The following is a 12,364-nucleotide window of genomic DNA, read 5'->3' as shown; positions in this document are numbered from 1 at the left end:
AGTTACGGTGACGTGTGCTGCTCCCCTTGGCAAACTCTCCCCAAATACTACGTACATTATAATTGGTAGTGGTGTTAAGTGCATTAACACACCATTTACCCAATTTTGATTCTTCTACAACCATGGGGTCACATTGAGTTAGTTCCCTTGTCAGAGATTAGCCTAGTTCAGGGGTCGGCAACATGCGTCTCTTTAGCACCGCCGAGTGGCTCCCTGGAGCTTTTTAAAATGTTTGAAAATCGAAAAAGATGGAGTGAAAATATATTTTTTCAATATGGTTTCTGAAGGAGGACACAATTGTGTAAAAATGTCAAAAAATACTACATTTCAACATTTCTGTCGAGGTTTTGCATCATAGCCTGCGACACACGTTTCTTGTACAATTCACCGAGGGAACTGGCAAAGAATGGCAATCTGAAGGACCGAGAGAAGCATTTCTCTACGCTTCAGCTATGAAAGTTAACACGCTGCAAAAGTGCATCCCGTGCCTCGTTCATTTTAGCTGACGTTATGGCTCTTGCTCATTATGGCATGCATGTGTTAAGTGTGTGCGTGTGCGGTAACGGGTCGATCGCGGGGGGGTGGTTGATCGAAAAATAGAGCTTTGGTCCAAAAAAGTTGGGCACCCCTGCTCTACAGGATGCACTGCAGGGAAAAAAAAGTTAAATCGGGAAAGATCATTGTGTATTTGTAGCCAACTTAGTCATTTTGATAGTAGGCAAATACAGTCATACCTCGGTTTTCGACCGTAATCCGATCCAGGAGGCTGTTCGAAAACCGATTTGTTCGAAAACTGAAACCACGCTCTTTAAAAAAAAAATAAAATCTTTGTTGAACACGTCTGTTCACAATGGAACGCTATACGAGGAAGCGTCACTTTCTCGTGTAAGGAAGGCGAGAGGAGTCAAGTGCGCTCAGTTTGTTTGAGAACCGAAATTCAGTCATCCAAAGCATAAAAAAATTGAAATTTTTGGTCGACCGATTTGGTCGAGAACAGAGACGTTCGAAAACCGAGGTTTGACTGTATAGGTAATATAGATACATACAGCGTGTGTTGCCTTCTTTCTGAGGCTTTTAATTTGTTGAGCCTCCAGACACATTTGTATTTTTGGCCCAATATAATAATAATAATACATTTTATTTACAAGCGCCTTTCAAGACACCCAAGGACACTTTACAATAACAAAAAACACAAAACAATACGTGGCTCAACATTTTGGGTTGCCGACCCCTGGCCTAGTTAAACTAACGTGACATCTGATGCTTCTAGCTGAGCGTCAAAGCCGCCATTATCCCTCATTACTGTAGTATCCATTGCATGTGCACTCTACAGGTCGGCTTTATTGAGGAAAAGAAAAGCATTCGAATACTCACCTCATGCATTCACGAAATTAGAGGCTTGAAGATGAAAGTGTTGTGTCAATGGAAAAACTGTAAATCGTATATAATCTGGTGACTGCAAAACGTCTCTTGCTAACATTAGTCTTGTGCAGCAAAGTAACATGGTTGCAGTCCCCAGTCCTTACAAAATTTGTCTCAATGTGTCAGATTGCGGTGAGTGGCCGATCACATTTAAAGTGTACTAAATTGATTTTAGGCGAAACTATAATCCCTTCCAAAGCTAAACAGGTCTTGGGGCCGCAAAGAAATAAAACACTGATGTTGAACCATTTTTTTAATCATTAAGCTCAATTTTTTTGTTTTCAGGGGTCGTTCAATGTTGCAAACGGTTGCAAAGAATTTCCCCAGACATTCCCAAACCACTTTGATGGTCTCAAGCGGTTATTCTTGTCACCATCAAATTGTTAACATGTTCAAAATTTCTTTGCAACAAGAAAAACGGAGACAATTAAAATTGCTGGCGATCGATTTCGACGTTCGCTAGGTGCACACCAGTGTTGTGTCCAAGGACCGGCAACCCGAGGCCAAGGCCAAGGCCAAGGACTTGACTCCGAGGCCAAGGCCAAGGACTTGAGAAATTTTCCGAGGCCAAGGACAAGGACCAAGGACTTGCCTCCGAGACCAAGGCCAAGGACCAAGGACTGATTTTGAAACTAAGCCTAGCCGAGGACATGTATAAAACAATGCTATCATACCACTTGGCAGGTCTTCATGATTTGCAACACCCCTCCATCATAACCCTTTGCACTCCCTAACGCTTGAATGAAGTGTTTTTATTCAAAGAGTAGAACAGTCAGGGTAAGTGTTATTTATACTGAGAAAAAAAAAATCATATGGTATACATTTATGAATTAATGTTTTAGTGCAGTAGTTTCTTAATATGAAGTAAATCAACACTCAACAGGCATGACGTGGCACGGAACACAAGTTGAGAAATGACTTTGCATAGAAGTCAATCACTGACTGCAGAAAAAGCGGTAATCTCTCAGTGATAATTTTACAGTTTACCGGCAGCGAGTCCCAGGGACTCGCTGATCAGAAAAGTATGAGTCCCATTATGCATTGAGAGAGTCCCAAATTTCGAATTCTGAAAGGGTCTACTTATTCAATTGCAGATGATAATAACACAAACAACAACATATCCATACAATGATAAACAAATGCTGCAAAAATTGAAATAATTCAGGAGCAGGCCTGAGGATTTCGGAAATTCATGGTAACCGTTTTTCGGTTCCGTCGGATTACCCAATGGGAAACCACGATAACAAACGTTGGGTTCCGTAAACGTTCATCATGGGAACCCATTTTTCTATTTTGACTGATATTGATAATCAAGAATTCCGAAGCTCAAAAGTATAATGTTTCAAGGGTCAATGTTTGGAAACGATGCATTAACAATGAACATTACATCAGCAGCTGTGTACACCAGGTTTATTCCAAAAAATAAATGGATCAAAAACTGGTGTACTCATGTGGCATCATCAGAGTATTTTTTTCCAATCTCACTCTGCAAAGATTAATTGACTGGTAATCATTAATACAGGTAAGTATTGATGTGGCTTGACATCCTCTTCCCAAGACGATGCATGTGTAATCTACGATCAATTTGACGAAAGAATTTAACACTCGTCATCATTAGTTCTACCAACAGTTAACATTAGCATTACTACACCTTGTGACGAATGTTTTATTCATAAAGTTACCATGCTACAACCAGTAAATTATAGAATAACCAATCCTGTTTCATAATATTTTTCAGAACGATTAGCCTACAAATCTAATGACCAACTTGCCTCGTAATCGTGCCTCTCGTCGTATCTCACTCTTGTTTTCTGTGCATACATCCCAGGTGAGTTTAGTGATACGCCCTTTGGACGATTCATACGAAAAATCAGACAAGCATTCCCATTTCTTAAATATCGTAATTAGTAGACCTTGGTGAGTTTTTTTTCGCTGCCATCTCAAACTTTCATCCGCGCGATTCCTCAGTTTGCGGACTAAAATAGCAACCCGCATGCTCACATAACGTCATCTGTTGTGTCCCCCCAACACTGAAAACAAAACAAAACGAAAGTAAATTAGAAGAAACACACTCACACACCACGTCACAAACACACACAGGCGCAGTGAAATCGTGTGGATCACACAGTCAATACAAGTGCGGTGACTTTTATAATTAAACTATTTTTCGGTACCGTGAAAATGACGCCACGGAAACGACACGCTACCGGTAACGATTGTTACTGTGAAATCCTCAGGCTTGCCGTAGTTTTTTTTGTTTGTTGATTTGTTTTGACTGAGAAATTTCCTTGCGTCCCAAAATTGCACATTATTTGGAACTGTGTGTCCCGTGGGAAAATTGTGCGTCCAGGACGCGGGACGCAGAGGTAACGAGATGGCTGAATCTCTAACCATTCTCTGAGTACTACTATTATTACCACTACCACTAATACTACATTAATTAATACCTTCAACTTCACAATAATAATAATAAATAATTAAATCAACCATGATTTTAAACTATGTATTATCAATATTCATTATTCCAAACATGAGAAAGCATTCAGCAAACATAACTGGAATCGAGCAAAAGGACTTCAAATCCCAACGGCCAAACCCAGAAGTGAACTGCCGACATTATTGACTCCAGCTGTAACGCAAATTACTTGGTTCAAACAAACATTCTAGTGCGACCGCACAAACGTGACGACTGTGCAAAAATAACTAAATAAAAGACACCACTGTTACAGAAAGGCTTTACACGCTATTTAAACTGCCGATCGCGAACGCAACAAACCGTGATTGAAACTAACTGTGATGCCACTCTTTAGACGTAGCGCTAACTGTTACCTGTCAGTGGCAGACCCACCCCTCTCAAAGCGACAGAGTTAATCCATTAATAGGGGGTTCCTTCGATGGAATTTATTAGATTCCGTCGTGATTTTTGCGGTCCTTATGCAAGGTATATGAGGCTCTAATCCCCCATTGTGTCCGAGGACCGTCAATCCGAGGCCAAGGACTTGACTCCCGAGGTCAAGGCCAAGGACCAAGGACTTGACTCCGAGGCCAAGGACCAAGGACCGCCCCTCGGTCCGGTCCTTGGCGGGACCGGCTCGAGGAACACATCTCTGGTGCGCGCGCACACACACGCGCGCACACACACACACACACACACACACACACACACACACACACACACACACACACACACACACACACACACACACACACACACACACACACACACACTTGCAAACCTTCACCGCGAGTGAGATCATGGCCTTGAGTAGCTAAAAACTGCTGTTTGAAACAATAGCCAATGTGCAACATCACCATTTACAAATGCTTTCTTTTTACAAAGAGAAACACAGTTTGAACATAAACAAACTACTTTGGATATTTAGAATTTATTACATTCATTTGGTCCAAAAATACATGAAATAACTAATATGAACAAATAAACAGGCCTTCAGTCATGTGGATGAGGAGCAAGAACAACAGAACCTGTGGCAGATTGGTTGCTACAAACTAAAGTGTCTTGTACTCCAACATATCCCGGACAAATCAAAGATAGCGTCCAGCTACCAAAGAGCGCATTATGGATTCCATTTTGCAACCCTTTTTGAGCTCAATGTAAACACAGCAAGCACTCACACAATCTGGCGGGAGCATTCGAAGCCAGTGTGAAATGAGGACCAGTGATGTCAATCAAACCTGAGCCACAACCCGGACCTGGACTCGCTGGTCCTGTGAAGTCTACATGTTTAGATTGAGGTGCTGACTCGTGGTCTGAACACAGTAGTCCAGGGCGTCCTTGAGCTCTGTCAGCTGGTTCACGCCAACTCTCAGCTTCTCTCTGGTGACACAAAGACAGGAGTTAAGCTAGCCGCACACAAACACGAGCTTCAGAGCCATTCAGATTCAGAGCCAATATCCTGTTTTTTGTTGGGGTTTGCATTTTTTGGCGAGTTTAAACTGGTTACAGTTTACCATGTACAATCCCAATTCCAATGAAGTTGAGATGTTGTGTGACAGAATACAATGATTGCAAATCTGAAAAAGGTCATCAAACATCTGTTTGGAACAGGTAAACGGGTGCCATGATTGGCTCGAAAAGGAGCCTCCCTGTCCTGTGCAGTCGTTTACAAGCATAGATGTACAATTGCAAGGAATTGAGGGATTTCATCATCGGCGGTCCATAATATCAAAAATTCGGAAAATCTGTGGAAATCATTGAATGTACGCGCAAGGGTCGAAAAGCAACATCGAATACCTTCGATCCCTTAGCTGGCACTGCATTAAAAACTTACGTAAACGTGGAAAGGATATCACCGCAAGGGCTGGAACACTTCAGAAAACCAATGTTAGTCCCGTATTTTCACAACCATAAGGCGCACTTAAAAGTCTGGAATTTTCTATGAAATGGCCCAATAATGCTGACCATCGCCTTGTGTTACAAAATCTGTGAATGCTGTTACAGGCCTGAGCATTTCACGGGAACAATCGTTACCGTTAGCGTGCCGTTTCCGTGGCGTCATTTTGACGGTACCGAAAAATCGTTTCCCATAAAAGTCACCGCGCACGAGTTGACTGTACGCAATCGAATCTCTCCTGTGTGATCAACGCGATTTCACTGTGCCTGTATGTGTGTTTGTGGTGTGGTGTGTTTCTTCTAATTTACTTTTGTTTTGTTTGTTTTTTTCAGTGTTGGGGCGGAACAGATAACGTTATATGCGCATGCGGATTGCTATTTTAGTCTGCAAACTGAGAAAGCGTGCGGATGACAGTTTGAGATGGCGGCGAAAAAAAACCACACAAAGGTCCCAACGCGAATTTCCGAAATCTTCAGGCCTGTGTTGTGTAACTTCGATGAGGGGTCCGCTTGATTGATGTTGAACCGACATGTTGCTTATATCAACAAAAGGCACACCTAACTGAGGCTAGCATGTGGATGGTAAAGTGGGAGGGGCATCCGTGAAAGTGGACACAAAAGGCACACCTCCAGTAGGTATATATAGTATATAGTACGTGTATTGTGCAAAACAACATCCTGAAAATGGCACCTATGAAGACACACGCTGAGGAAACAATTTAAACTGTAAGCGGTCAGTTATGCAGAAGACCATGGGAATCTAGCAGCCGTGAGAGAATTTCTAGATCAACCAATTCGTGGTGCTTGGTGCTTTCGTTTTATGAAATGGCGCCATCTATCCATCCGGGCAAGGACGACCGTGGCGCAGCAACAAGTAAAGTGTAATGTTCTGCCTTCCATAAAATGAAGATGTTTTCTTGGAGATTTTAATCCTTTATTCTGCAGCTCTGCCGGCCTCACTTGGCTTCCATTCGCGAATGCTCTATCAATTTATCCCCACACTCCAACAAAGCCGCCTGGGCTACAGCAAGTGATGAGGGACAAGCATACTTTAAAATTTGATAAGCAACAAAAAGGTCGCCGACAAACTTATGATGAATAAAATTAATGGCACTCAGTTTCCCTTGCCCGGACGCGGGTCACCGGGGCCTCCCTCTGGAGCCAGGCCTGGAGGTGGGGCTCGTTGGCGAGCGCCTGATGGCCAGGCCTACACCCATGGGGCCCGGAGCCCGAAGAGGCAACGTGGGTCCCCCTTCTCATGGTCTCACCACCCATGGGAGGGGCCAAAGGGGTCGGGTGCAATGTGAGCTGGGCGGCAGCCAAAGGCGGGGACCCTGGCGGTCCGATCGTCGGCTGCAGAAGCTAGCTCTTGGGACATGGAATGTCACCTCTCTGGCAGGGAAGGAGCCCGAGCTGGTGAGTGAGGCAGAGAAGTTCAGACTGGATATAGTCAGACTTGCCTCCCACAGCCTGGGTTCTGGTACCAGTTCTCTCGAGAGGGGATGGACTCTCTTGCACTCTGGAGTTGCTCACGGTGAGAGGCGCAGAGCAGGTGTGGGCATACTCATTGCCCCCCGGCTCAGTACATTGAGGTTCACACCGGTAGACGAGAGGGTTGCCTCCCTCCGCCTTCGGGTGGGGGGACGGGTCCTGACTGTTGTTTGTGCATATGCACCAAACAGCAGCTCAGCGTACCCACCCTTTTTGGAGTCCTTGGAGGGTGTGCTGGAGAGTACTCCTGCTGGGGGACTTCAATGCTCACGTGGGCAATGACAGTGAGACCTGGAAGGGCGTGATTGGAAGGACCTCCCAATCAGACCTCGAGTGGTGTTTTGTTATTGGACTTCTGTGCTCGTCACGGATTGTCCATAATGAACACCTTGTTCAAACATAAGGGTGTCAATATGTGCACTTGGCACCAGGACACCCTCGGCCGCAGTTCGATGATCGACTTTGCGGCCGCATGTTTTGGACACTCGGGTGAAGAGAGGGGCAGAGCTGTCAATTGATCACCACCTGGTGGTGAGTAGGCTCCGATGGTGGGGGAAGATGCCGGTCTGTCCTGGCAGACCCAAACGTATTGTGAGGGTTTGTGGGGAGCGTCTGGCGGAATCCCCTGTCAGAAAGAGTTTCAACTCCCACCTCCGGCAGAGCTTTTGCCATGTCTCAGGGGATGCGGAGGACATTGAGTCCGAATGGACCATGTTCCGTGCCTCTATTGTTGAGGCGGCCAATCTGAGTTGTAGACGTAAGGTGGTTGGTGCCTGTCGTGGCGGCAACCCCCGTACTTGCTGGTGGACACCAGCAGTAAGGGATGCCGTCAAGCTGAAGAAGGCGTCCTATCGGGCCTTTATGGCCTGTGGGACCCCAGAGGCAGCTGACGGGTATCGACTGGCCAAGCGGAACGCAGTTTCGGTGGTCGCCGAGGCAAAAACTCGGGCGTGGGAAGAGTTCGGTGAGGCCATGGAAGCCGACTTCCGGACGGCTTCGATGAATTTCTGGTCCACCATCTGAAGTCTCAGGAGGGGGAAGCAGTGCACCACTAACATTGTGTACAGTGGGTATGGGGCGCTGCTGACTTCGACTCGAGACGTTGTGAACCGGTTGGCAGAGTATACTTCGAAGACCTCCTCAACTCCACCAACACGCCTTCCTTGGAGGAAGCAGAGTCTGAGGACCCTGACGTGGGCTCTCCTATCTCTGTGGTTGAAGTCGCCGATGTGGTTAAAAAGCTCCTCGGTGGCAAGGCCCCAGGGGTGGATGAGATCCGCCCGGACTTCCTCAAGGCTCTGGATGTTGTGGGGCTGTCCTGGTCGACACGCCTCTGCAACATTGCATGGTCAACAGGGAGAGTGCCTCTGGATTGACAGACCGGGGTGGTAGACCCTCTTTTTAAAAAAGGGGGACCGAAGGGTGTGTTCCAACTACAGAGGGATCACACTCCTCAGCCTCCCTGGTAAGGTCTATTCAGGGGTGCTGGAGACGAGGGTCCGTCAGGAAGCCGAGCCTCAGATTGAGGAGGAGCAGTGTGGTTTTCGTCCCGGCCGTGGAACAGTGGACCAGCTCTACACCCTTAGCAGGGTCCGCGAGGGTATATGGGAATTCGCCCAAACAGTCTTCATGTGTTTTGTGGACTTGGAGAAGGCGTTTGACCGTGTCCCTCGGGGAGTTCTGTGGGGGGTGCTTCATGGGTATGGGGTACCGAACCCCCTGATACGGGCTGTTCGGTCACTATACCACCGATGTCAGAGTTTGGTTCGCATTGCCGGCAGTAAGTCGGAATCATTTCCAGTGATGGTAGGACTCCGCCAAGGCTGCCCTTTGTCGCAGATTCTGTTCATAACCTTTATGGACAGAATTTCTAGGCGCAGCCGAAGCGTTGAGGGGGTCCGTTTTGGTGGCCTCAGTATTGCATCTCTGCTTTTTGCAGATGATGTGGTACTGTTGGCTCCTTCAAGCAGGGCTCTCCAACTCTCACTGGAGCGTTTCACAGCCGAGTGTGAAGCGGTTGGGATGAAAATCAGTACCCCCAAATCTGAAACAATGGTCCTCAGTCGGAAAAGGGTGGAGTGCCCCCTCCGGGTCGGGGAGGAGATCTTGCCCCAAGTGGAGGAGTTTAAGTATCTTGGGGTCTTGTTCACGAATGAAGGCAGGAGGGAGCGAGAGATCGACAGGCGGATCGGTGCAACGTCTGCTGTGATGCGGACATTTTATCGGTCTGTCGTAGAAAAGAAGGAGCTGAGCCAAAGGGCGAAGCTCTCAATTTACCAGTCGATCTACGTTCCAACCCTCATCTATGGTCACGAGCTATGGGTCGTGACCGAAAGAATGAGATTCCGGATACAAACGGCCGAAATGAGTTTTCTCCGCAGGGTGTCCAGGCTCTCCCTTAGAGATAAGGTGAGAAGCTCGGTCATCCGGGAGGGGCTCAGAGTAGAACCGCTTCTCCTCCACATCGAGAGGAGCCAGATGAGGTGGCTTGGGCATCTGATTCGGATGCCTCCCTGGTGAGGTATTCCGGGCATGTCCCACCGGGAGGAGACCCCGAGGAAGACCCAGGACACGCTGGAGAGACTATGTCACCCAGCTGGCCTGGGAACATCTCGGGATCCCCCGGGGAGAGCTGGAAGAAGTAGCTCGGGAGAGGGAAGTCTGGGCTTCCCTGCTAAAGCTTTTGCCCCCGCGACCTGGCCCCGGATAAGCGGTAGAAGATGGATGGATGGATGGATGGATGGATGGACGAGGTGCCGTTCACTTTCCCACTGAACCAGACCGTAGAGAAGACGAGGACCGGCACGGTAGCAATACGCACAACGCGAGAAGTCGGCTTTTACTGTTGGGCTTGTTTGCGATGGTCATGGACAGAAACGGCTGAAGTGTAGTTGAGAGCGGCATGGGAGTGCACAGCTTTACTAAGACTTGGAGGCAGCGCCGGCTGATTTACGCCACCATTTTTCAATGGATTGTGTCTGTTTGCGCTGTTGTTTGAGCTTTCGCAAAAGCTGGCATCATTTCTGTGGAGCCGCGCGGCAAGAACACTGACTCAGACAATGACGCGAGTGAACCTGGCGTCTTTGTGAACTTGCAGAGCTGTTCATTTTGGATACAGAACATTAGGACTTGGATGGATTTGAAGATGAGGGTTGATCAAAAAATGACGGGAGTACATTGTGAAATACTTCAATAACATACAGCAGAACTTACTTTTAGCTCCCGCTGTCTTTTTCAAAACATACGCTCGCGTGCATGCATGCTCCTGTATTTTTTTAAAGCTAGCTTACCATGCCTGCGTCCAATAATACAATAAATCTTGGATATGTATTAAATACAGAAATAGCACCCGTAACTAAGATTCTAAGTCAATGATTATTTGCTAAAAACAAGTTTTAATTTGAATATTAAATATCTTGTCTTTGTAGAGTTTTCAAATAAATATAGAAATGAACATGATGTGAAAATCATTGTATTCTCTTTTTATTGATGTTGAACACAACATCTCAACTTCATCGGAATTGAATCTGTAACTGTCAAAAGTCATTTTCACAGTTACTGACAATGAGAAAACTCAAATTGTAAATCATGGAATCATTTCACAACATCAACAGAGTCAAAGAACACACTCGCATTCCGAAGCAGACACTAGAACAGACAAGCCTCCAATATCCTGGAATTAGATTCTTTGTCCAGTTGAAACCATGGTCAACTTGCATCAGAATGATCGGAAGAGAAACACACAGCAAAAGAAAACCAGCTCCTGATCCAAAGCACATCATCGGTCAAACATGGTAGGGCTGTGTTTTGGCAGGAGCAAGGAACAGCAAACTCAAAATTGGGTAATGCCTTCCAGTCACGGAAAGCAAAGGATCTTTTCAACTAAGTACCTGGTATATGACAAAGTGACGGTAACTGAGCATACCTTCTTGTGCTGCGTACAGTAATACCGTATTAGTTTTGCGCAGAGTTTGTCAACACATAAGTGGGATTCACATAAAAATGTTGCCATGGTGCTCAAATGAGGAGCAGAGGTGTTTTTTTGTTGTTTTTTAAAAAATAGATGCTCATGTTTCCCCCCGACCCACTGACCTCATGGATGAACTTATCGACTGCTGGCACATCTGGGAAAAGTTATCGTTTATATGTGAAGATATGCCGTTTTAATATAACACATTTTTTGTTTTTGGTGTGTTTTTATATTTGATTTCCTGATTACAACATACAATGGCATGTTGTTAAAACATCCATCCATCCATTATCTGAACTGCTTATTCTCACGACGGTCACAGGCTTCTTAAAATTAATTTATATTTATGCCAATCGGGTTGCATGGCCAGCTTGAAAACGAGTTACCCACCTCTAACCCTGTATGGGACCCTGTGATCAGCCAGCTAGCTAGCTTAGCACACTTGTCCATAGCAGCTGTCCATAGCTGTAAGAACACATTCTACCACCGAGCAGTGACATGGACATAACAGTCCCACTGGCGGCTCTCCTATGATCTCCGTTATGTGACAAAACGTGAAATACCGTGACACGACACCTGTTTCATGTGTGTGTTTGTACGCGTGGATGACTACAGGGGGGTCATCAAGTAGACTAGAGGAGGGGCTCTCCTCCAACAGAGAAAAAAGTTTTTCATGTCAGAGTCAATCTGGGGATTGGTGGTTGTTTTTTGCTCCTAAATGCTATCTTAGTTGACGGTTCAACAGTTACAAAAAAAAAAAAAACCCCTCTTTGCTCCCAGTTCTCCATGCCTGCTTCTTGGTAAAGGAGGCTGCCTGCGTACAGTAAAACAGATCACAATGATATTTATTGCCCCACATTGTTTTTATTTCACCAGCTGTGGGTGTGCGGGTGTTTGTTCAAAACTTTATTTGGCTGCATGTCTGCTTGTTTTGCACATGAGTGTGACATAGTACCGTATTTTCACGACCATTCGGTGCACCGTGTTGTTGGGCGCAGTCTCAGTAAGGGGTGCTATTTCTGTATTTGACACATACACAAAACGCACTGTATTATTGGGCGCAGCCAGGCATGGTAAAACATACGCCATGCATGCACGCACGCTAAAAACACGTTTTTAAAAAGGCAACG

General features: G+C 45.9%; 1 protein-coding gene across 5 annotated transcripts in view; it reads right to left on the bottom strand.

Moving 5' to 3' along the window:
• Positions 1-4,789: 4,789 nt before the first annotated feature.
• swt1 (SWT1 RNA endoribonuclease homolog) overlaps positions 4,790-12,364 on the bottom strand; it is a 49,364-nt gene continuing 41,789 nt past the window's right edge. For 4 of the 5 annotated variants that reach the window (XM_086116633.1, XM_086116630.1, XM_086116631.1 and 1 more), the window contains one exon: positions 4,790-5,257. In XM_086116633.1, the coding sequence (XP_085972759.1) occupies positions 5,158-5,257 (100 nt within the window). In that variant the 3' untranslated portion in view covers positions 4,790-5,157. Of the gene's footprint in view, positions 5,258-12,189; positions 12,254-12,364 lie in introns of all 5 variants that reach the window. The other variant, XM_086116632.1, reaches the window with a different exon arrangement.

This window comes from Hippocampus guttulatus, chromosome 7 (assembly GCF_054856545.1).
Source record: "Hippocampus guttulatus isolate MCC_2025c chromosome 7, RoL_Hgut_1.0, whole genome shotgun sequence".
NCBI classification, from domain to species: Eukaryota; Metazoa; Chordata; class Actinopteri; order Syngnathiformes; family Syngnathidae; genus Hippocampus; species Hippocampus guttulatus.
The sequence above is the reverse complement of the archived record's forward strand: the minus strand, read 5'-3'. Positions and strand labels throughout refer to the sequence as shown.